The 23,726-nt window shown below is 46.1% G+C and overlaps 1 protein-coding gene across 2 annotated transcripts; it reads right to left on the bottom strand.

Annotated features, from left to right (window-relative positions):
• Positions 1-294: 294 nt before the first annotated feature.
• On the bottom strand, positions 295-20,365 carry LOC125536631 (zinc transporter). Of its 2 annotated transcripts, none has more exons than XM_087543563.1 (10): positions 20,041-20,365; positions 19,199-19,391; positions 15,911-15,996; positions 13,266-13,350; positions 3,572-3,650; positions 3,292-3,419; positions 3,083-3,169; positions 2,883-2,995; positions 918-1,051; positions 295-710 (listed from the first exon to the last, which is right to left on the bottom strand). In XM_087543563.1, the coding sequence occupies exons 1-10, from the start codon at positions 20,121-20,123 to the stop codon at positions 598-600; spliced, it is 1,101 nt and encodes a 366-aa protein (XP_087399689.1). In that variant the 5' UTR covers positions 20,124-20,365; the 3' UTR covers positions 295-597. The 2 variants fall into 2 exon arrangements, with proteins under 2 accessions (XP_087399689.1, XP_087399690.1); XM_087543564.1 differs by having other exon boundaries at positions 918-1,048; positions 20,041-20,359.
• Positions 20,366-23,726: the final 3,361 nt, after the last annotated feature.

The following is a 23,726-nucleotide window of genomic DNA, read 5'->3' on the forward strand; positions in this document are numbered from 1 at the left end:
GTTTGTTTTGCTCCATCCGTGCAACACTTGGTGCTAATTTTTTTTTTTTGGTGTTGTTGTAAATTTTGTGTATTTTTTGTTATTTTGCGTATAGGGCACCTATTAGACCACTGTTTTTACCCTATGGTGATGTAAAAAAGCGGTTAGGCCCTATTACAGGGCACCTATTGGGATGCTCTTAGGAAAACACTGCCTATCCTCAAAAAAAAAAAAGGAAAACACTGCCTCTGTTGGACTGTTAAGTCAAAACTTCTCTAACTACTTTCCCCTGATCGAAATCAACATATGACAAGATGCTAGTTGAAAATTTTCACACTGGTCAAACCCTCGCGTCTCAGGCCGAATGACTAGATAAGCATACATTTGCAACAAATGCAAATAAAGGCAGTTCTCTAACATTCAAGACTTGTCTAATTACACCCGAAATTAATATATACAAGTTGATGGTAGTTCAATATTTTATGGGCTCAAACCCCTCCAGTTTCGGTTGTATGACTAGATTAACATAAATTTGCAAATTGCCCCCCCCCCCCACCCCCCCCCCCCCCCCCCACACACACACACACGCGCGCGCACACACAAAAAAAAATCCTCATTCTACATTGGAAGTTCTGAAATCCGCAACTGATTGTGAAGTGATCCATTTGACGGTTCATGTGCCTCCAATGGCCTTTTTTTGGATCGGTCCAAGGAGGTTGCTTCCAAAATACCTACAAATGGACAACATTTTTTTATCTCACTAAATAAAATAGAAGAATGAAGACATCATAACATTTTGGTGACTAATTTGCAGTTAAAGAATTGACTATTCTCAAAACGGACAGGCTAATGAGGTATAGTTTGCATAGTATAGTTCTGAAAGCAAATGTAGAGTTCAGTAATAATGAACAAGAAAAAGATGAGACCTCAAAACTCACCAAATCCCAAAATCACAGAACAAAGCAGCAAACCAGGAAGGGAGAAATCCATTTTGTATAATATCTCCAAAATAATGATGCAACCTGTTGAAACCACTAAGTGCCTTGGAGAAGAAAAGACCAGATGCAAGCTGCTAGACAGTGAATAACAATCAAGTAAATATTAGATGATGAAGCAAATAGAACGTACCTACTAGGTATGCATCTCTTATGCTTAGAAAACACAAATGCCAAACACCACCAAGCATCAAGGAAAAGGAAATCACTGGTAGTAGAAGTTGAAGAAAGCCTACTAGCGGCATTCAGATAACGTCATTAGTGGCGCAACCCGGACGCCACTGGTAAGTAGGGATGGCAATGGGTAGGGTATGGGTGGGTACAACCTCCTTCTACCCAAACCCATACCCATAGAAACTTTTTATACCCACCCACTTCAATACCCATGGGTATAAATTGACACCCATGCCATACCCGTCGGGTATCCTATACCCAATGGGTATCCATTGGGTACAATATATAGCATTCAAATTTTTAAGAGGTAGAGAAATGAGTTCAAAATTCAAGTGATCATGGTAGAGTAGTATAGCACGTATGTGGCCTCCTCCAGTGGGTGGCCTCTTGAAGGCATCAGGGGAGTATGAGCAGCGGTTGGTGGAAGGCCGACGTAGTGGAAGGCGGTGGTGGGAATTGGGGATCGCTGGATCGAGTGTTCGACAAGAGTCTGGTAGCGAAGAGTCGATATTTCATCTTTTTGAGGAGTCACATAGGACATATGAGGAGTGGCGAGCAGGTGATTATGAGCCTATGAGCTATGACTTGTTTAAGGAATACAAGATTTAGGGTTGGACCATATGAGTTGGATGTTAACCCCACATGTTATAGGAGTTATTTTCATTTATTAATTCTTTATGGGTATCCATTGGGTTACCCATGGGCACAATTTCTTACCCATGCCCTACCCATATATTTTGCGAGTATGGGTACCCATTACCTGTGGGTAGAAAATCTCTTCAAGTCTTGCCCATATCCATTATTTTCGGGTCGGGTACCCGCGGGTACCCATACCCATGGGCAAAACTGCCATCCCTACTGGTAAGTGGTTATTAGTGGCGCTGGGACTGAACGTTGAGCAAGCACGCCACTAATGGCTTATCTACTAGTAGCTCGACGCCACTAATAAATCTGATGTCATCTTTCCGCCCCTCCAATTGACATGCGGGTCCCCAGTAGCATTCGATCTTTCCTGCACGCCATTGATATTTGGGGCAATACCAACGGCGTGCTAATTAGTGGCATTCAGTAGTACAGAACATGTATAGATGTAGCTAATTAGTGGCACCGGGTTAAGACGGTACGCCATTGGTAGCGTCCGAGAAAAAGGGAGTGCCACTGTTATTACACCAATTCTGGTGTGCCACTGGGATAGCACGCCGAGTCCGTTAAAAGAGACCTGAAGGATTGGAGTATCACCAAAGAACTAGCTATGGACAGGGGTGCATGGAAGCTTGCTATCCATGTGCCCGAGCCATGAGTTGGTCGTGAGATCTTATGGGTTTCACCTCTAGCCTACCCCAACTTGTTTGGGACTAAAGGCTTTGTTGTTGTTGTACCAGCGGCGTGCTATCCCAGTGGCACACCAGAATTGGTGTAATAACAGTGGCACTCCCTTTTTCTCGGACGCTACCAATGGCGTGCCGTCTTGACCCTGCGCCACTAATTAGCTACATCTAGACGTGTTTCTGTACTACTGAATGTTACTTTTATATGGGTTACTCATGAAGATATTCAAGGGATAACAAGTAGTCAATAATATACTTTGTAGGGTTGATATAAACGATTAAAATCAATACAATAACTATGTATGCTGAATACGGAACAGTAAAACAACTCACGGAAGAATTTGTACAGATATTAAATGTAGGTTCAAATCAAAATTAGCTTCCCTTTTTTTGAGAAAAGACTTACTTTTCCTCAGCAACATTATCAACATAGAATATAAGCACCATTCCGAACAAAACAGTACTCAAATATGCCCAGCTTGGAAGTTGCATTTTAACTATGCTGTCAGATGTTGAACCCTGCCATCAACAAAACAGCTCTTGCTACAAATCAAATGAAAAAGTATGGAACCATAGTAAGTATGAGCATAACCAATGTGCACTCACTAGAATTGTATCCCACATTGCAAATGGAAAAAGAAAACATGTAGCAGAAGCAACAGTTATCGCATGAAGTCGCCTTTTGAGTTGATTCTGCAGAGGAATAAAATGATGGCAGTTGTCAATTCATACAAATCTTGTGTAAGCATAAAGTAAAGAAGATAAATGGAAGGTATTAATCATTCATGATAGAAGGTTACTGTAATTTAGAGTACCTTGAGAGAGACTCGCCGAGCCAATACTCTCCTCAAAGCTGATAAAATTCCAGCACTAATTGGCAGAACCATTTCCTTCATCCCGGTAGTTTCTGTAGCCTTCTCCAGTGGTTCACTTCCAAAGCTATCTGTATGAAGTCAAGGATTCCAACACCATTTGCAGGAGTCTATTATATATCAGAAATACCTACTGTGTTAAACCTGGGAGAAGGTTTGCACTTGGAAAAAATGTATACTCTTGCAGACTGTGATTTCAGATAAGATTATTCCAACAGGATACATAGTGGTGAATTTGTTCTTGTAGCCCAACCATTTGATAACAGATAGTATGCTAGCAGCATAGCAGCGAGTCCTCCAATCTACAAAGCCAGGGAAACATAATTGTTTTAGAAAATTCAGAGAAGGTATTCAACAGTTATTATTCATCCAGTAATCTAATTACACAACAACAACCAACACAACAACAAAGCCTTTCAGTCCCAAACAAGTTGGGTGAAAACCCATAAGATCTCGAAACCTAGTCATGGTTCTGACATGTGGATAGCTAACTTCCATGCACCACTGTCCATGGCTAGTTCTTTGGTGATATTGCAGTCCTTCAAGTCTCTCCTTACGGACTCCTCCCATATCAAGTTTGGTCTACCCTAACCTCTCTTGACGTTATGAAGCAGCACAAGGTCCTTACGGACTTCCATATCAAGTTTGGTCTAGCCTAACCTCTCTTGACATTATGAAGCAGCACAAGGTTGTGGAGGAGCAACTCCACCTTGTTGCTACAAAGTGTGCAGGACTAGAGTTTAAGGAACTACTTCAACTTGCTGCGCTAGATATCGCTCTAGAGCACAAGATCTACTCCAAGATCTTAGATAAGAACACCAAACTCTATCTACACCTAATATTAAAAGGAGGCTTTCATGGTTCTCCTTCCGCCATCCCTTTATTTCCGTTGATTTTGTGTAACAACAAAGATTGACGGCTGAGATTTAAAAATAGATCTACATAAATTTTAGATATGTACTTAGCGATCGATCGAGTTGATCGGCTCGATCGATGGGCCATGGGCTTGCCTGATCTGACCCTCGTGAAACCGATAAGGGCTGATCAGGCAAGCCCGTGGCCCATGTGAACTAGATCGATCTGGCACATATGTGAACTCAACCGATTGTTCTTGACTCATGATCAATCTCACCCCTAGAAAAAACTTGATCGATCTCTCCCCTAAAAAAAGCTATATTGATCTCAGTTCCTCAAAAAAAAAGCTAGATTGATCAAGTATTTTTTTCATCCGCTTCTCTGTGGTCCAAGCCACATCGCTCCTCGGGAAAAATGTAAAACCTGCTTGATTAGTTTTTCACCCCATATACAATATTCCAACGTGAACCACTCGGTTTTGGTCAACAGGTTGCGCGGGTTAGATCAATGGCGCCTCGTGCGGGCTGCAGTAGCCGTATGGGGGTGTGGCCCGGCGTAGGTTTTGTCGGCACAAGGTCTAGAGCTCAAGCGGGAGGTGGGGCTATTGGTGGCCATGATCGAGGATGGTGGCGAGGAGGAGAGCATGCCGCGGATGCAGGAGTCGGTCACGGAGATTGTGTGGCATGTCGTCGTTCGTGATGCATCTGTTCTGCTACGGGCGGGTGAGCGAGATGGTGCGGCCCGAGCCTGCGTCGATGGAGAGCTTGCCCCATGTGTGACGAAGGTGGGCCCTTGCAGCCGGACCGTAACCTCCTGGTCGAGCAGGTCGTCACAGGACTTCGCTTCTCCATTGCTACCGAGCTCCAAATGAACCCGTCCACCTCGTGCAATTCCTATGCATCCGTCTCTTCCGCTCAGCGGCCATCCTGCTTGATGCTTCCACTCCTGCCTGCACAACTGCTGTCGCTGGCCGCCATGATCCATGTCCACCATGCTTTACAACGTCTCGAATGATACACACACCGCCCCTCCGAGTAGATGGCGTTGTGCGGCAAGCGAAGCGCGGCTAGCTAATCGATCATGTGGAACCCGACAACGCTTACAATATTCCAGTGAAACTCGCGGGCCGCCGCCTCTGATGACAACACTTTAGCGCTGCCACCGGTGACAGGTTCGAGTTTGTATGATGGGATTACGCACCCAAAAGCAATGGTTACATGCGGCTTGTTGCTGGTGGTCGATAGCATCGCCCACACGTCCCGCCCACATCCTTTGCTATGCCCTCCCCTGCTTGGTTATTCTTTTCCTTAGAAGCCGCCAAGCTGGTCACCGACATGGTAGCACCTGCAGTGGTCACCCAAGTCCACCACGGCGGTGATGAGGGCGAAGGCAGAGTCAGAGCGGGCTCAAACAGATGGCTCCTGATTGAAGACGGATACCCTAGCGTTTCAAATTTCAGCCACGGCGTTCCTCTTGATCTCTCGCTCTCTGTCATGTCGGTTGGTACTACGTTAGGCTGGGCTGGTTACTCCTTCCGCCACTACAAGTACAAGCTCACCATTACCAATTTTTAGCAATACAATGTTTCTTGCGGCGCTGGATCTAGCTAGATTTAAATTGGTGTGCGTGTGTGCAATGCAGGTACAGGCTGGCTGCGAGCCTGATGACTTTTACTGTTTTACATACGAGTCGGGGTTCCAATTGGTTGCAGAAATGCACTACCGTATCACATGGAGGCACATAACTGGAGGCCGGGCTACTACTTGGATCTCGCCATGGATCAGGCATGGATGAATTTCCAATGTTTGAATTTATTTACTGAACAGAATTTCATTCATTTATCTGAAATTTATGCACCCATGCCTTAAGTTTTATTGTTCTTTTGCATGACAAATGATCCATAAGTCTTCCAATCTCAATCAATTGTGACAATAAATACATGAGAAAAAATAATATAGCGTAATACTGTTATGTGGATCGCAAATAGGATATGTAATCTTCATCTTAAATCTTCAAACTATTTGACAACTGCATATGGTCGTATTATTGATCGCAATGAAAAGGGACATGCTATTATAGATTTGACTTGAGTCTCGACATCTATATTCATGCAACCGATTTGTCTCATGCATATAGCATATCAAAATGATCATCTCAGAGAGTACATCATTTCATTCCATTGCATCATTTTCATTTAAACTCATCTTGATGCCCGAAATGCTGTTAGAAGAGGGCTACTTGAGATAATTGTCAGATCTGTTACTCCGTTTAGCACTTTTGTCTTTTTGCCATGATTAATGTGTGCATGATATGCCCGTGAGTTCTTCATATGTTTTGTTAAGGGTTTTGTCATCTATCCAGAGGTGCAACCCATGTATTTTTAGGATGTGTGTGGTGACTTGTGCAAGCTTGCAAAGTGGTGCACTTGCTAATTCTGTTTTCAGGGTCTTAGTGATTTCACTAAGTCCTGGGATTGTTTAGTCACGATGCCATATGTTCATGTTGTTTCCTAGTGATCCGTGCCTCTTTTGAGGATGATCAGTAAGGGAGTTTTGTTAATATTGTAGTGCTCTATCCATCCATGTCTTTGTTTGCAATTATGGAGCACCCTAGCTTGAGTCAATCGAGCTCTACTTTTGCTTCGTGGTGAATCTGGGCAGATCGTCAACTTGTTTGCGATTTTGCCGATGTTATTGTAGTTGATCCGTGCATGCTATGCCATTGTTCTTGCCATGTCTAGCTTGTATTTTGTGCCTTCTTTATGGGTGTATGCTTGTCTTGCCATGACTTGCACCGTAGTGAGTGCATCGAGCTCGTAAACATGCCTTCGTGAGTTATGTTTCAGCATGTCCCAGTTTTCACTAAGTCTGAAAACTGATTATGTTTTTGCTATGTTCGGGTGCTTGTTATTATATTTTGTGATCCCTTTTGGCTCAAGGTCACTAAGGGACTTTTGTTAAGCTTGTTGAGTAGCTCCATGCCATGTCTTTCTTTGTCATGTTCAGGTCCTGTAGCATGTTTTTTGTTGCTCCGAAAAGGGCTATATGATCTGAAATTCCAGACAAGTGTTAATTTCACTAAGTCTGAGATCTGTTTTATCATTTGCGTTTTTGCCATGCTTGTTTGAACCTCCTAATGGATGAATTGGCCGTAGCTCAGTGCTAGACTTTTGTTAAGCATCTTGTGTGCATCCCTGCCATGTATTTTGTTGTCATGTTTGGATGCTGTAGCATGTTCATTTCGTTGCATTTAGATGCCTACTTGCTGTAAATCGCAAACCGGTGTCAATTTTGAATCGCTTGCCATTTCCAAACCGTAACTCCGATTCCGGCGTTCTTTATATCGTTTTCAAGCGATTTCATCTCATCTTTTCAGTGGCACACTTGGATTTCCAAGTGGAGGCCAGGTTCATGCATTTCCTGTCATATCTTGCTTTTTGCATCCCGCATCGCATCCCACATAGCATATCATCTTTGCATCGTGTTGTTTGAGTTTGCACGTGGTTGATTGTGTCCTTGTTGCTTGTTTGTCTTGTTTGGGTAGAGCCGGGAGACGAGTTCGCTACCGAGGAGTCCGTTGAGTTTGCTTTTGAGGATCCAGTCAACTCCGACAACTGTGCAGGCAAGATGATCATACCCTCAAAATCACTACTATCTTTGCTATGCTAGTTTGCTCGCTCTTTTGCTATGCCATTGCTACGATGCCTACCACTTGCTTGCAAGCCTCCCAAATTGCCATGTCAAACCTCTAACCCACCATTGTCCTAGCAAACCGTTGATTGGCTATGTTACCGCTTTGCTCAGCCCCTCTTATAGCGTTGCTAGTTGCAGGTGAAGTTTGGAGGCCGTTCCTTGTTGGAACATTTATTTACTTGTTGGGATATCATTATATTGCCGTGTTATCTTAATGCATCGATATACTTGGTAAAGGGTGGAAGGCTCGGCCTCTCGCCTAGTGTTTTGTTCCACTCTTGCCGCCCTAGTTTCCGTCATATCGGTGTTATGTTCACGGATTTTGCGTTCCTTACGCGGTTGGGTTATAATGGGAACCCCTTGATAGTTCGCCTTGATTAAAACTTTTCCAGCAATGCCCAATCTTGGTTTTACCATTTGCCACCTAGCCTTTTCTTTCCCTTGGGTTCTGCAGACTCAAGGGTCATCTTATTTTACCCCCCCCCCCCCCCGGGCCAGTGCTCCTCTGAGTGTTGGTCCAAACTATCAGCCGCCGGTGGCTACCAGGGGCAACTCTGGGCTGGCCTACCGGAAGTTTGGACAATCTGAGTGTGCCCTGAGAAAGAGATATGTGCAGCTCCTATCGGGATTTGTCGGCACATTCGGGCGGTGTTGCTGATCTTGTTTTAACCTGTCGAAGTGTCTTGAGTTACCGAGATACCGAGTCTAATCGGAATGTCTTGGGAGGAGGTCTATTCCTTCGTTGACCGTGAGAGCTTGTCATGGACTAAGTTGGGACTCCCCTGCAGGGATTGAACTTTCGAAAGCCGTGCCCGCGATTATGGGCAGATGGGAATTTGTTAATGTCCGGTTGTAGATAACTTGAACCTTAATTATTTAAAAATGAATCAACTGGGTGTGTTACCGTGATGGCCTCTTCTCGACGGAGTCCGGGAAGTGGACACGATGTTGGAGTAATGCTTATGCAGGTTGCTCTTTAGTTTCTCGCTCGTGCTTTGCCTCCTCTTCTCGCTCTCTTTTGCGAATAAGTTAGCCACCATACTTGCTAGTCGCTTGCTGCAGCTCCACTCATATATTTACCTTGCCATACCCATAAGCTTAAATAGTCTTGATCGCGAGGGTACGAGATTGCTGAGTCCCTGTGGCTCACAGATTACTATTACACCAGATGCAGGGCCTGATGATTCCGCTCCAGGTGACGCGTATGAGCTCAAATGGGAGTTCGACGAAGACTCTTAACGATACTACGTTTCCTTTCCCGATGATCAGTAGTGGTGCCCAGTTGGGGGTGATTGGGACCGTGTCGCATGTTGGGTTCTCTTTTATTTTGGCGCCGTAGTCGGGCCATGAGTGTTTGGATGATGTAATGTTATTTATGTTCTTGATTGACGTGGCGAGTGTAAGCCAACTATGTTCTCCCCTTTATTATTCATATTACATGGGATGTTATGAAGATTGCCTAACTTGCGACATATGCCTTCAATGCGATTATGTCTCTAAGTCGTGCCTCGACACGTGGGAGCTATAGTCGCATCGAGGGTGTTACAAGAGTTGAAAGAGTACGACGACAGTGCATCTTGCTTGAACTAGGTGAAGGAGGGGCCACGTATTGTTCGCTCCACACGTCGGCTATGGAGAGAGGGGAGAGAGAAGCATGTGACCATGTCCTTAGTCATTCCATACCCCACGTTCATGTGACTACTCCCCTCTGTCGTACCATCTCTTCTCCGGCTTTGCATGCTCCAATACTGGTCCTCCTTGAGGCTGTGATGTTGGTGTCAAGGGAAGCATGGCTGCGTTAATGCAGTCGGTTTGCTCCTACTGTTGATGACAATGTTAACAAAAGAGCATCAATCATTGTAAACTCTTTATTTTCTAACCGACCATCTTATTTTTAAAGTGGGCAAGTATAAAATATGAATTCATATTAAGACAATGAAGAATTTAACGGACTGAGAGATATAGCTCAATATTTCACCACGACAGATAAACTCCTCAATATCACATGAATTTTGAAATTTACTTTATTCCCATTGCAATGCACGGGCTCTTTTGCTAGTATAACCAATTAAGGCATCATTCAATATCAACATTCCATTAAAATTTGGGATCTCAGCTTTTACCTTGTACATATCCCTTGCATATGTACAGTTGGGTACTCTCCGATATGCATAGAGACCGGTTCTTCAAAGACATCATCATATTCTTCACCTTCGGAAGCTTCAACATAAATTGGCCTTCTTAAAATACGATGAACTGCATGTTGTTGCGGTAGTCTTGCTCCCTGTTTAACATCTTCTTCATCCTTTGATGAATTTTCTTTCATTGGCTGCAGGGGGAACACCATTTCTTATCATCTCAACCAACTGATCCAATCTCCAGGTAAGATCTTCACGCAGTGCTTTGATCAGTTGTTCTGCAACATCCATCCTATTATCCAGTTGCTTCATTGCTTGCAGCTCACTCTCAAAGAGGACACCAAGAACTACTTTGGATCAACGGAGCACTGGTACCACCTGAAGCAACACAAGGTTGTGGAGGAGCAATTGTACCTTGCTGCTACAAAGTGCAAAGGAACTACTTCAATATGTTGTGCTAGATAGCGCTCTAGAGGTGAATGTTGGCCAATATGGCAACGGGAGTTCAATCCAGAACTCCTAGAGAGCAAGATCTTAGATAAGAACACCAAATGCTATTATAGGTAGTGGGCGTACATAGTTTGCTTACAAATTAGAGGTGAAGACCTCTATTTATAGGTTGTGGGAAACTTTCACACCTCAACTTCTACTTATACATAGAACACTCCAGAAAAATTACTTCAGATTTAGCATACTACTCATGGCTAGAAGACTCTAGAAAACAGTAGCTAAAGCTAAGAAAATAAAGAAATACAACACTGGAGTAGAAGTATCTAGAAATAGTCATATATGATTTTTACTTCTATTTTACTTCTCTTTGTTGTTCCTCATCACATTATCAGCATGCTTTTCCTTCCTATGCATCGGAGCTTCTGGAGGCCTGCGTTGCATATGCCAAAACTATCTCAGACGATGTTGGGGAAGCTTCTCTTCAATTGGTGCTACCCCAACTCTATCGCGTATATCATAATTCCAGACCCGATCCTTGTGTGGCCAGATATGCATATCCAGTAGTCTAATTATAACTGCAAAAGTGATATTCCACACAGGAGGCCAAGAAAAGACAAGTTTACGATCCTATGAATGTCCATGCACACATGCAGCAGCAACAACAAAGCCTTTAGTCCCAAACAAGTTGGGGTAAGCTAAAGGTGAAACCCACAAGATCTCGCGACCAACTCATGGCTCTGGCACATGGATAGCAAGCTTCCATGCACCCCTGTCTGTGGCTAGTTCTTTGATGATACTTCAATCCTTCAGATCTCTCTTTACGGACTCCTCCCATGTCAAATTAAGTCTACCACGACCTCTCTTGACATTATCCGCACGCTTTAGCCGTCCGCTATGCACTAGAGCTTCTGAAGGCCTGCGCTGAATATGCCCAAACCATCTCAAACGATGTTGGACAAGCTTCTTTTCAATTGGTGCTACCCCAACTTTATCTCGTATCATCATTCCGGACTCGATCCTTCCTCGTGTGGCCACACATCCATTTCAACATGCGCATCTCTACCACACCTAACTGTTGAACATGTTGTCTTTTAGTCGGCCAACACTCAGTGCCATACAACACTGCGGGTCGAACCGCCATCCTATAGAACTTGCCTTTTAGCTTTTGTGGCACTTTCCATGCACACATGCATGCACAGTAATATGTAGGTTTGTGCTAACATAACTTTCAACCAAAGTATGGACTAAAGATGACAGATGTGGTATTTGTGTGTGCTTATCAGCATTTACGACTTATTTCCCAAACAGATAACAGTGTCACGTTGCATAAAAGTAACCTCCTCCATATGAATAACAATAGCAGTCATTAGACAATGATCTAAGCCAAGTGTCATGTGTGTATTACCTCCGTCCCGAATTACTTGTCTCAAATTTGTCTAGATAGGGATGTATCTACACACGTTTAGTGTTGCATGCATCTGTATCTAGAAAAATTTAAAACAAGCAATTTGGGACAAGGAAGTAGTAATTAATCCAACCAGGGATTACTACCAGATGCTTGGTGACTTAGTGGTTGTTTGGATACACAAAATTACCGATAAGATATTAGAAAACAGGCATTTGGAGGATTTTTAGGAAAGTCGGTTTTAGTTAGTTTTCTGTTAAGGTAGGGATGTGTAATTCCTTGTTTGGATGAAAAATAGAAGAGAACGACAATTATGGAGTTATTTGTTTCCATGGGAAAAAGAAATCCATGCATACTAGGTGTTGTGGCTCGAGCTCATGGCGTCCATGCACAGCACATGCCATCTTGGCTCTCGCGCCGCTGCTCGCTCGATGGCGCGGCGCTCGCTCGATGGCACAAAACAGTGTCTTGCCGGAAACCTCAACCATCTTTCTCTATCCACTGCCAGCAGCGTCATTTCACCGGTGCAAGTAAACATGGTTCTCTGAGTCGTGGTTATCATCATGGCTGCCGGGAGAATCCCGTTGCTCTGTCTCATCCTGGATCGTCGCGGCTGCCGGGGCGATCATGCTGCACTCTCTCTCGTCCTGCCCACCCTCGCTTTGTTCACCGGTGCCATGACGGCGAGAACAAGGGCCACGTTGACGAGGCGACGGGGTACAAGGCGGAGCTGGAGGACGGGACGGCGCCGGCAACAATGCGGCCTGAGTTCACGTCCACCATGCCCTGAGCATGACAACCTGCTTCTAGTGCTTGACTGAGATCGACAGCGGCGACTCCGTCGAGCTTTTGTCACTCGGGCTGAGCTCACCATGATGCATGAGGACATTGATCATGCGCCGTTCACAAAACTGGTTTATAGAAAAACATCTATTGGTCATTTTTCCAAAAGTTGGGATTTGGGGCCTTTGTAAAACCCAGCTATACATATCCACAATTTAGTTAGATAAGCCAAACAAGTTTCTAGGTGGTATAACAGAAATTGTGTTTAAGGAAATCTAAAAGGGCAGCCTGGTGCATGTAACTCCCGCTTGCGCAGGGTCCAGGGAAGGGTCCGACCACTTTGGGTCTATTGTACACATCCTTTCCCTACATTTCTGCAAGAGGCTGTTTCCAGGACTTGAACCCGTGACCTCATGGCCAAAAGGCAGCAGCTTTACCACTGCGCCAAGGCTCCCCTTCCATTTAAGGGAATCTGATTCTCTATAATCTCAGTATCCAAACAACCCTTTAGTTATGCACAACTTATGATCAGTAACGAAACACAACAAAAACAAAATCAGCAAAACTGAATTATATTAAATGCTATCAACTAACCTTTTTCCATATATTAACTTTCCTTCCATATAAAGCAGCAGAGAGAACTCCAAGAAGTGCACCTGCGTACTCTGCCAGCAGAGCACTAGGCTCAATAAGCAAAAGAAAATGTAGCTTAGGTAAAAAGAACTGGCAAAGCACTTGTATTAATATTAATATTTGCATGGTAAAAGCGACACAAAATACTTGCATGGTGTTTCAGTTTTTGATAAAATCCCGATCACAAGATTAAAATGTCTGGAAATGGATTAATTCATAGGGAAGTTTAAGTGCAAACTCCTCCAGATGCAATCATGCCAACTTTTGTCCTCAGCTACCCATCTGGCAAGGTTTACAATATGTCGGATCTGTTACTGTTATTCTTGTCATGATTAGCTATGTGGATGTTGTATAATGGGCATGCAAAATTAGCTAGCTATGCATTAGGCTTGCACGTCGACAAGAAGCAGCAGCTAGCACTATAGACATGCATCCATACTCTTCAGCTAGCACTATAGTAGCTATCAGCAGTAAGGGAAGTCTGATTTGACTTTGAGCTGTAGATAGACAGCAGTAGGACCTAGACAGGCAAGGAGGAGCAGCTAGCCCTATAGACATGCATCCATCGAGCTAGCACTATAGTAGCCATCAGCAGTAAGGGAAGTCAGGTTTGACTTTGAGCTGTAGATAGACAGCAGTAGGACCAGCTTGCACTGAGCTGTCTTAGCTTGGCAAGTCAGCAAATGGTGGCATAGTCGGCCTGTTTGTAATAATGAGCCTCATACTAGTTCCCTGTGTGCATGTGTGACAAAAACAGTGAGAGAATCCTGGCGAGATAACCTAGTAGTTCTAACAATTGGTATCAGACTTCCCGCCAAAAAAAAACAATTGGTATCAGTATCAGACTTGTAGTAGAAACAACTTTCGACTACGGGGTATCCTTGGTTAGTGTTGGCTAGGGCGTGTGAAATCAAAATTCAGTGCAAGGATGAGGACTTGGAAATTATTTCCAGCACATTGCCATGTGAAATCAAAAAGTTTCCTTGCACCTACCTTGGCCTTCCACTTGCTATTCGGAAGCCCACTAAGGCTGAGCTACTCCCACTTATTGACAAAGTGGCAAATGGTCTCCCAAGCTGGAAAGCATCCCTCATGAACCGTGCTGGTCATCTCATTACTGTTCTTATGGTGCTCACCTCTATCCCATCTACCTTGTGATTGCTTTGGATCTGCCAAAATGGGTGTTTAAAGCCACTGATGGGGCTTTCCTTGGAAAGGCCATGATAAGGCTAATGGTGGGCTCACCGAATCCGATGGTTGTGGCTGCAGAAAACAGACGCCTCATGGCCATGTGCTGGATTACCCATCCAGGCCCCACAAAACGCTGAAGCGCTGTTCCGTGTTGCTGTGGAGACTTTTATTGGCATGAACAGAACACCATGTTCTGGTCTGATCACTGGTTGCAGGGTAGAACAACTGCTGAGTTGGCTCCAAACCTATTCAAGTTGATCTCTAAAAGAGCTGTCAAGCATCGGACTGTTGCACAAGCTTTGAAGAATCGCAGATGGGTTGCGGACATTAAAGGAGCTCTCACTGTACAAGCCCTAAGGAGCTCTCACTGTACAAGCCCTAATTGAATACTTGCATATTTGGGACTTGGTGGATGGTCTGATCCTTCAACAAGAAATTCCTGACCAGCATCGATGGCGGCTCACACAGTCGGGTTCATATTCCAGCAAGTCTGCTTGCAATGCTTTCCTCCTCGGGTCTATCAGATTTGCGCCTTGGAAAAGTGTTTGGAAAAGCTGGGCTCCTTTGGGTTTTAAGTTTTTTTATTTGGCTTGCCGTTAATAACCGTTGCTGGACCGCTGATCGCCTTGCCAGGAGAGGAGTGCCGCACCCTGCGGCCTGCCCTCTTTGTGATCAGGCGGAAGAGTCAATCCAACACATCCTTGTGTCGTGCGTTTTGGCTCGGCAGGTTTGGACGTCAATTCTGCTTGGCTGCCCATGCGCCCCAGCTTACTGCAGTTCGCTTCTCGATCTGGTGGTTTAGTGCTAGCAGAGAAGTCCCTAAGGAATTCCAGAAAGGGCTTAATTCTCTCATCATCTTAGGCGCTTGGGAGATTTGGAAGCATTAGAATGATTGTGTGTTTAATGGAGCTAGCCCGTTGTGTCTTCTTGGTTTTACAGGCGGTGACAAATGAGTGTGCTGCGGTGTTCAGCTGGTGCCCGGGGACTCTGTAAGCTTGTTCTTTAGGTCGCTCACCATGGACTCTTGGTCCACCCCTGGGCGTGCCAATCGTGTGTTTCTGTTTGTGTGGCATTTCTTTTCTAGTTTCTTCAGGGTGTGTGGGTGTGCCGTGTGCTTCCTGCCCCCCTCTCTGTACTTTTCTCTATCATAATGGAATGATACGCAGCTCTCCTGCGTGTTCTAGAAAAAAAAATCATTTCATTTTCTTGTTTGACCAATAAGCCCTTGGTTCAAAGTATGGTTTGCATAATAGTAGATACAGAAATCAAATGAACGTAGGTGAGTCAAATTTAGAGAGAAATTTGGTTAGTGGACTGGAGCGCAGAAAGAAATAGGTGGGGAAATTCGTTGAGTAGACAGAAGTCACTCTTACATTATACAACATATAATTGTGCTCAAAGAATAGTACACTTACACTAGTGGTCTGCAAGCAAGGAGTCCTTTAGCCCACAACACGAAGTATAATGCCAGAACTCCGCCATTGACAACTGTAGGAACAATCTGAAATACACCATGCAAAAAGAAATACTGAATAAAATACAGAAATCGCAGCAGACAACATATCTAGTGCTACAATTCATATAGGGCCTGCAAAAATATTCTCGGACAATAAGAATAGTACACTTACACTAGTGCGGGTTGATCTTTTGTAAATTACAAGGTTCTGTTTCGCAGCCAACAGACCTTGTCATACTGGGCGAACCATGGGCAAAACATGTCAAGAGCTTCATCACCAAATGACACACGTACCATGATTACAAAGGTGCATCTTCTCTTTTACACTTGTCTACTTGGTTCTCTCGATGATGGCATACTATTTGACACTCCCACCTTACGTCTCTGGACACCCCAGATCTCCGGGGTATCCCCTCAGAACTCCGAGCCCCTGGATCTATGGGCCTGTCTGCCTATGCGTAGTGAGAGGCAAAATGCCCATGTATACCTTTCCCCTTTTTGCCCCCAACTTGACCCTTCGTGGGACGAACTATATAAACTCCTCTCCCACCTCTTCTCTAGGGTTAGCTAAGCATAGACTAAAGATTTAAGAGAGCTAAACTCCTTTACCCTTCCTTTTGTGGGAACGAGAAGACTACCATGGAGTTCAAAACCTCTACCTTGTAGAGAAGATGTCCAAGGCCACCCTCGTGGTGATGGCTCCTCATGGAGGACAAGGTCACCTCTATAGGTGAAGACTCAACTGAGTATCCCCATATCCGTGGATGGGGGAAGAATATCCATGATGTGGGGCATCCTACGGACATCACCATAGCAAGTGCTCATCCTCAAGGGACACGCGCATCACACATACAAAGGTAAATCTTGTCCTTTGTACGTGAGAAGATGTCCAAGGCCACCCTCGAGGTGATGGCTCCTCATGGAGAACAAGACCATCGCTCTAGGTGAAGGCTTCATGGAGTACCTCCGTATCCTCGGATAGGGGGGGGATCTCCATGGTTTGGGGCACCCTACTGACATCGCCATGGAAAGCGGCCATCATCAAGAGACAAGCACATCATACAGACAAAGTGAATCTGTCTATCCACTATTTTCGAGGATGGTATATTACTTGACACTCGTCCCCTTTGCACCTTTATGTTTGAGCCGAACGACGTATGTGCAACGGAAGAGGTCTTGCACAAGAGAGCATATATACCATCCGCGAGAGAAGCATGGAAGCAAAGGAAGAAGCGCACAAAGAGGGGAAAGTGGCTCAGCCAGTTAGCCAGAGCCTATGACCAGAATGGCCCACAGCCTCCGGGTCGTAGCCGAGAACACCAAGAGACCTTCTACACCATCTGTGAGATATGGAAGCAGAGGAAGAAGCGCACGAAGAGGGCAAAGTGGCTCTGTAAGACTGAGCCTACGACCAGAATGGCCCGAAGCCTCCAGGCCCTAGCCGAGAACACCGAGAGACCACCTCCCCCCCCCCTTCCCGGACACTCCGGCCCTAAGCTGAAGCGCCCGAAGAGGCTTGGAGCCTCCAGGCCGCATGCCTTCACCAAGCAGTCAAAGCCTCCAAGCAATCACCCAGAACATTCAGGCCCTGGAGCAGCGACCCCACCAACCGACCACGCCAAATGGACTCATGCTCGACCTAGCAGCCAGAGCCTCCGGGCAATTGTATGCCCGCAGGTTTTGGTCCACCGCCCATGTATTTCTCCTTTCCCGGCTTACCCCTTTGTGGGAGAGTATACATGCCCCATCCCAACCTCTCTATGGTTAGCAAAGATAAGAATAGACAAGAGCTTTGTTGACTTACCCCCTTTGTGAGATCTCCCTTGAGGAGAGGCTCCTCCATGGAGAACCAAGGTCACCTTGAGAGGTGAAGACTCCGAGGAGCACAAGACCACCAAGTGGAGAAGATTCCTCTTGGAATATCAAGACCTTCATATCTTAGGATTGGGGATGAACTATCTTTCTTTGTTACTTCTTTTACTTTGGACGTTGTTGGATCCAAGTGCACCTCTTGTATTGATTCGTGGATGTGAGATGCGTACGCTGGCTTGAGTATCTTTCCCTTGTTCCCCTATTCTGATTGCTAGTGATTCCCCTTATTTTCTGTGTTTATCCTCAAATCCACCTCCAATTCGTGAAGATTGGGCCACCCCACCCCTGTGGTTTGCCCCGTATCACTCCAGCTATGCTCTTGCTTTCCCTTGTGTTTGTGAGAAAACATGCTCATTCCATATAGTTTGGAAAGACCGACGCAAGAGTTTGTTGCCTTGGGTTTCCCCTTCCAATCTCTTGCATACTTGTGCACGTTGTTGGTTGGGTGTTATGTCGGGAAGGCTACGGTAGTTACCCTCTTGTTCTTCACGTTCTTCCCTCCTATGAAGATCAAGCCACCCTAGAGCTTACCCCTCACCATTTGTGATGTGGAGCCATGGACTCACCGGCAAGCCCAAGTGGACCTATGAATCGAGCACGTGTGCGCCATCCAAACCGAAGTGACTTCACTCCTCTATGAGCTCCCTATGCATTTGAATAAGACAAGGTTACTACCTCAATCCAGAAAATTGTGTGCTTACGTACAACGACAATGATGCCGAAGAAGCATCGGGGAAGAACCACACCATGGAACAAGGCGCTTGAGAAGAAGTGGACAAGGCGTTGCCGAAATGTACAAGGAAAAGGCCTCCCTCTTGTGGAGAAGACTCCATTGGACTTCAAGACCTTCACTATGGAGAAGATTACTCTAGGAATACAAGACCTCATTGAGATGAACTATCTTTTGGTTTCCCATTTTGTTTGTGGTGTTTGGATCAAGATGTACCTCCTATGTTAGACTTTTGGTTAAGAGAAGGTAGTCTGGGTGTGAATCTTTTCCTTGTAGTGTCTTGTTTGCTTGTGCTTTCCTCACATGCGTCTCCAATTTGTGAAGATCAGGCCCACCCCTACATTTTGCCCAATATCTGCATATTTGTGTGTGTTGTTTGTTGGGTGTTATGCCAAGGAGGCTATGCTAGTTATCCTCTTATTTGTCGTGTTTATCCTTCATGTTCTTCGTGTTCATCCATCCTCCTCCTCCAATTAATGAAGATCGGACCACCCTAGAGGTAGAGGTTGACCACTCGCCACCGTGTCCATCTCTTTACCATCCAATGCTCATATTATTCGGGAATCTAGTAACACATACATGGGTTGTAATTGTAGATATGTTCTCATATGACATAATCTCGAATAAAAGAATATGTACACAAACCTGTGAGTTGGGCAAAGGCCGACCTTTCCAAGGCTTCTGTAAGATTAAGAAGATGACAGAAGCTGGTACAAGGCAACTGAAGATAAAGCCAACTATTGAATCCCCAGTACTGGACAAGTGGCTATACAACGAATACACAGACCAAATTCTAACGAAGTTTCCCAAAATATTAATTACTTGCAATGGTGTTGACCTGCACAAGAACAACCAATCATGATTATTTGGTCAATCAAATTCTAACTGAAGATTTCAAAATTTTGCCATGATGTCTGAACTCCATCTATTCTCATAGCAACTAATCCAAGCACCAAAAGCAACCGTACATATAAATCTGATGAAGAAAGAAGAATCAATCAGTAAAAAGTGAAGGTGAGCATACATACAAACCACCATATTTTTGTATACCACAGCAGCTACAAGCATATGGTAAGTGTATCTACTGGTCAGATTGTTCGATTTGCCTCGACTCTCTACAGGATCCATAGCAGCCTACACGGTCGGCTGCAGAAAAATAGTCCCATTCCAAATCCTAATCCCGAGCACGCGAGAGGTAGCACGCGTAGGCAGAAGCTGGATCTAGTAAACTCGCTACTATCCCATAACCTAAGGAGATGCATAATGAATAGCGCAGACTGAAGCTAGCAAAACAAACGGGGAACAAAATCCATCGCAAATTAACCACTGATAGCCTCTTCCAACCAAATATCGCCTCGCGAACCTGGTTAAGCCATTAAAAATAGAACTACGCATAAACGCAAATCCAGCTGCGAGATCTCGTGTTTTGCCGAATCAGGTTTGAGCAGATTGAGAAAATAGGGTTAGGGATGAAGCCAAAAACTCACCTCGCCGTCAGCGCGGAGCGAGGGGTTGAGGCAATCCTGCAGCCTTCGGCGGCGGCGGATGCAGAGGGCTTCAGTGACATCATCTCGCCGAGCTCTCGGTGTTGGTACTTGGTTCGGGTCAATGGATCAACGTCTGTTTGGATGTGTGGAGTTCGCTAAACTTTCCAGCGTCACGGCGCCGCCAGTACGTGAGAGTCACCGGCGTCGAGGCAGAAAGGTGCGGTGGCGCGACTCAGATCTATCTCTACTCCTAATGTTTTTCAGGACCTAGATAGTTAGAGCATATCTAACAGAACCCTCAAACTGATCAAATCCTCAAAATAACTGCCAGTTTAAAAGTTGAGTAAAAAAAAGCACAAATCAACACCCTCAACTTCAAGTCCAACCTGCACTAGCGAAAGTTTGGGCCAATTTTCTAGGCCGAACCCTCACTCGATCAACGTCCATGCGGGAGGGAAATTTCCTCCACCTTTCTCCCTCCTCCTCCACCCGACCTCGACCCACCGGCGCCGGCATCGCCGATTCGGCCACAACCGCCGCCGCCTCACCTCCCCCTGCGTCGCCACCACCCCCCGCCGCCCCACCGCGCCCTGTTTTGGCCGCTACCCCGCCGCCCGATTTGCGCGAGCTCGCCTCCGCCCCGCCACCCCTTTGGTCGCCGGCCCGCCGCCCTGCCGTCCACCTCCGGCCCCCGGCCTCCCCGTCGTCCGTCTCCCCACCTCCCGCCCCGCCCGAGCGACCCCGCCGTCCGCCTCCCCGCCTCCACGCCCCGCCCGAGCCCGCGTCGCCGTCCGCCCCCGCCTCCCGCAGCCCCGCCGCGTCGCCGTCCGCCCCCACCGCCGCAGTTTGATGTCTAGTTTTGAGGGTTCGAAGGCCGGGGCGCAGATCAGTGCCCTCAAACCAACCCCCTCAAAACAGAATATTCTGTTTTGAGGGTTGGTTTGAGGGCATTAATCTGCGCCAGCGGTTTTCGGCTTTCAAAACAACAATTTCTCAACCCTCAAACTGGTTTTGAAGGTTGAGTTTTTGAGGGTTCTGTTAGACATGCTCTTAGTTGGTTTCGTTTGTTTCCACCCTTCCATAGATCGGGTTCGGCTCTCTTTTTTTTGCATGTTAATACGATATCTCATTCATATCATATATAAAGAACAAAGTACAAGTTATCGTAAAGACCAAAATGACAAAACTGAAAAGATAGCAGAACATCTCTAAGTTTGACACCAACGCCCGTAACCTGCCTCCAACACCACCACAGCAAACACTAAAGAAAAGAATAATGGATCACCTCCTCATCCGAGCTCGACGCAACTCCATCGCTGATATGCAGCTTTGCGGACCTCTAAGGTGGCTCGTCAAAAATGAAGACATTACTGTTAAACGAATCAGACCGGGACAACACCCCGGAGACGCCATCGAACTCTAGATCTGGCACCCCACCACGACTAAGACGCCGAAAGAGGAAACCATATCTGTCATCCACGAACCACGAACCCAGCACACGTTCCGTCTTCTAGATGTCATCGATGCAGACCATAAACTGCATATGCTCCTGGACTACCTCCCAAGCTCCACGTCGACGCTGAAGCGTCGTCACAACAGCGGAGCCCGAGGACATAGGTCCACCACGAGGATGCCGCCGCCACGCCATCCTTGCATGAACAGACTGGTTTCCAAATTCATCCCCAACCGTATGACCGAAGGCCTCTTCAGGGATGGATCCGAAGAATCTTTATTCAGCGCGGTCATCGTTGCCGCCGAAGCCAAGACGATGAACAGTCTAAAAACCTAGACTACGAGAGAGTAAAACGATCCACAAGCGTGGATCCGGTGACTCCCCTCACCACCGACGACCGAGGTCGCCGACGGAGGGGAGCCGCTGGAAGACGGCGCTAGAAGATTGGCCTCCTGGCGGCGGGTAGGGTTCCAGCCACCAGGTCCGGAGGAAAAACGATCGATACGAAAGCGAATGGTTCGGCTCTCCTATAGGGATCCCTGCACACATTATTGTGCATGGCCAATCAATGGACGACACGTGTCCTAATGGGCCCTACCTCTTAAACACATATTTGTTTTCTTTTCCTTTTAGTAAATCGGTAATTCTTTTATCTCCTTCCTCACGGAGCAGCAGTCATTAGAGCCACCGCGGATGTCTCCGACTCTCCAATATCAGACACCACCAGTGTTACCCAGGTAGGGACTGGCATCATGGTCCAGTCCATGGCCCGCTTGTCGTCGCAGCCGCTGCTGGTGTTCCGAGACATCCTCTCCACGTCCTTGGACTGTCCACATGTGTCCTCGCTGGCTTTGCCCCAGGCGGCGTCCTCGCCTCGGATATCTTCAAGACCACCACCGATAGAGTTCACTTGCCTCGCCCAAGGTGTACGTGCACAACGCCAGGCTGGACGTGGGCAGGTGGTTGGAGGCCATCTTCATCGGCACCGTTGCGTCGAGGTCACTAGACCGCACCTGAACAAGAGGCAGATTCTGGAGCGTGACATGGCGGCCGAGCTCTATGTCCGGCACTTGATCATAGACATCGGGCGGCCAGTCTCTTCTCATGCACGGGAGGAATCACCATCACGGGTGCGGGTGGCGTTGCAGTTATTAATAGTTACCGCCTTGCAACCAGCCATGGCCACAGCTCCATGCGATGGGAGCTACGAGCGGGTGGAGCTCATAGGAATCCCCTCACGCAACACTAATGGGTGCTGCTTCGTGAGGAAGGAGATAAGGATATCAGTGATTTAAAAAAAAGAAAAAATACTATGTGTTTAAGAGGTGGGGCCTATTAGGACACGTGTTGTCCATTGATTGGCCATGCACAATAATGTGTGCAAATGATCCCTGTAGGAGAGCCGAACCCCCATAGATTGATCTCCCTCCCGATTTTCCCCTCCCTCCGAAAACCAGGACCGTTTTTAATTCATGCATCACCGGAACCACACGTTCCAAGCCTAGAAAAACCAAACCAATCCTTCCATCGATACCACCCTTTCATATAACACACCAATCCTTCCATCCTTCCCTTCTATATATGCCATCAATCAAATATTTTCATCACAGAAATCTTCCATAAACAACAACAATCAAATATTTTTGCTCTTTTCATACACAACAAACAATTTTCAAATCTTATCTTCCGAGCGGGGCGGGCGAGGCCTGTTTCTCCACGCTTCTAGGTTTGTCATCGGGTCAGGTGGGTTTGACCTGTTTCTTTAAAGTTTGCCATCGAAACAGGTGGGTGAGGCCTATTTCTTCAAAGTTTGCCACGGGTGCCGGCGCGGCTGCCAGCGAGCGATGGGTGACGGCGCGGCTACGAGCGAGCCACATGTTAGTAACATGTACACAGTTTAGTTCTGGAAGAACTAATGCGGAAAGAGACATTCAGGACATACTTTAGCTCTTCCGATTGGAGGTATGACATGGCCCCAACTGTTCGTCTGATTCGTACATGGCCCCGACTGTTCTTCTGTGCTAGCGAGGCATACACCTGTTAACAAGGAATAAACTGAGTTAAGTATACAACCAGTACATAGGGCTTGACATATGTATACATTCGACCCTTTTGAAATCTTGTTACGTCAAGCCATGTCGCTACTTCTCGAGAGGTATCCTAACCACGGCTATAATTTTCTCATGTTCTACCAAAGTAACATGTACCAAGAACATGGCTCGGAGAGGATAAT

This window comes from Triticum urartu, chromosome 2A, assembly GCF_056163025.1.
Source record: "Triticum urartu cultivar PI428250 chromosome 2A, HENAU_Tu73, whole genome shotgun sequence".
In the NCBI taxonomy this organism is placed as follows: domain Eukaryota; kingdom Viridiplantae; phylum Streptophyta; class Magnoliopsida; order Poales; family Poaceae; genus Triticum; species Triticum urartu.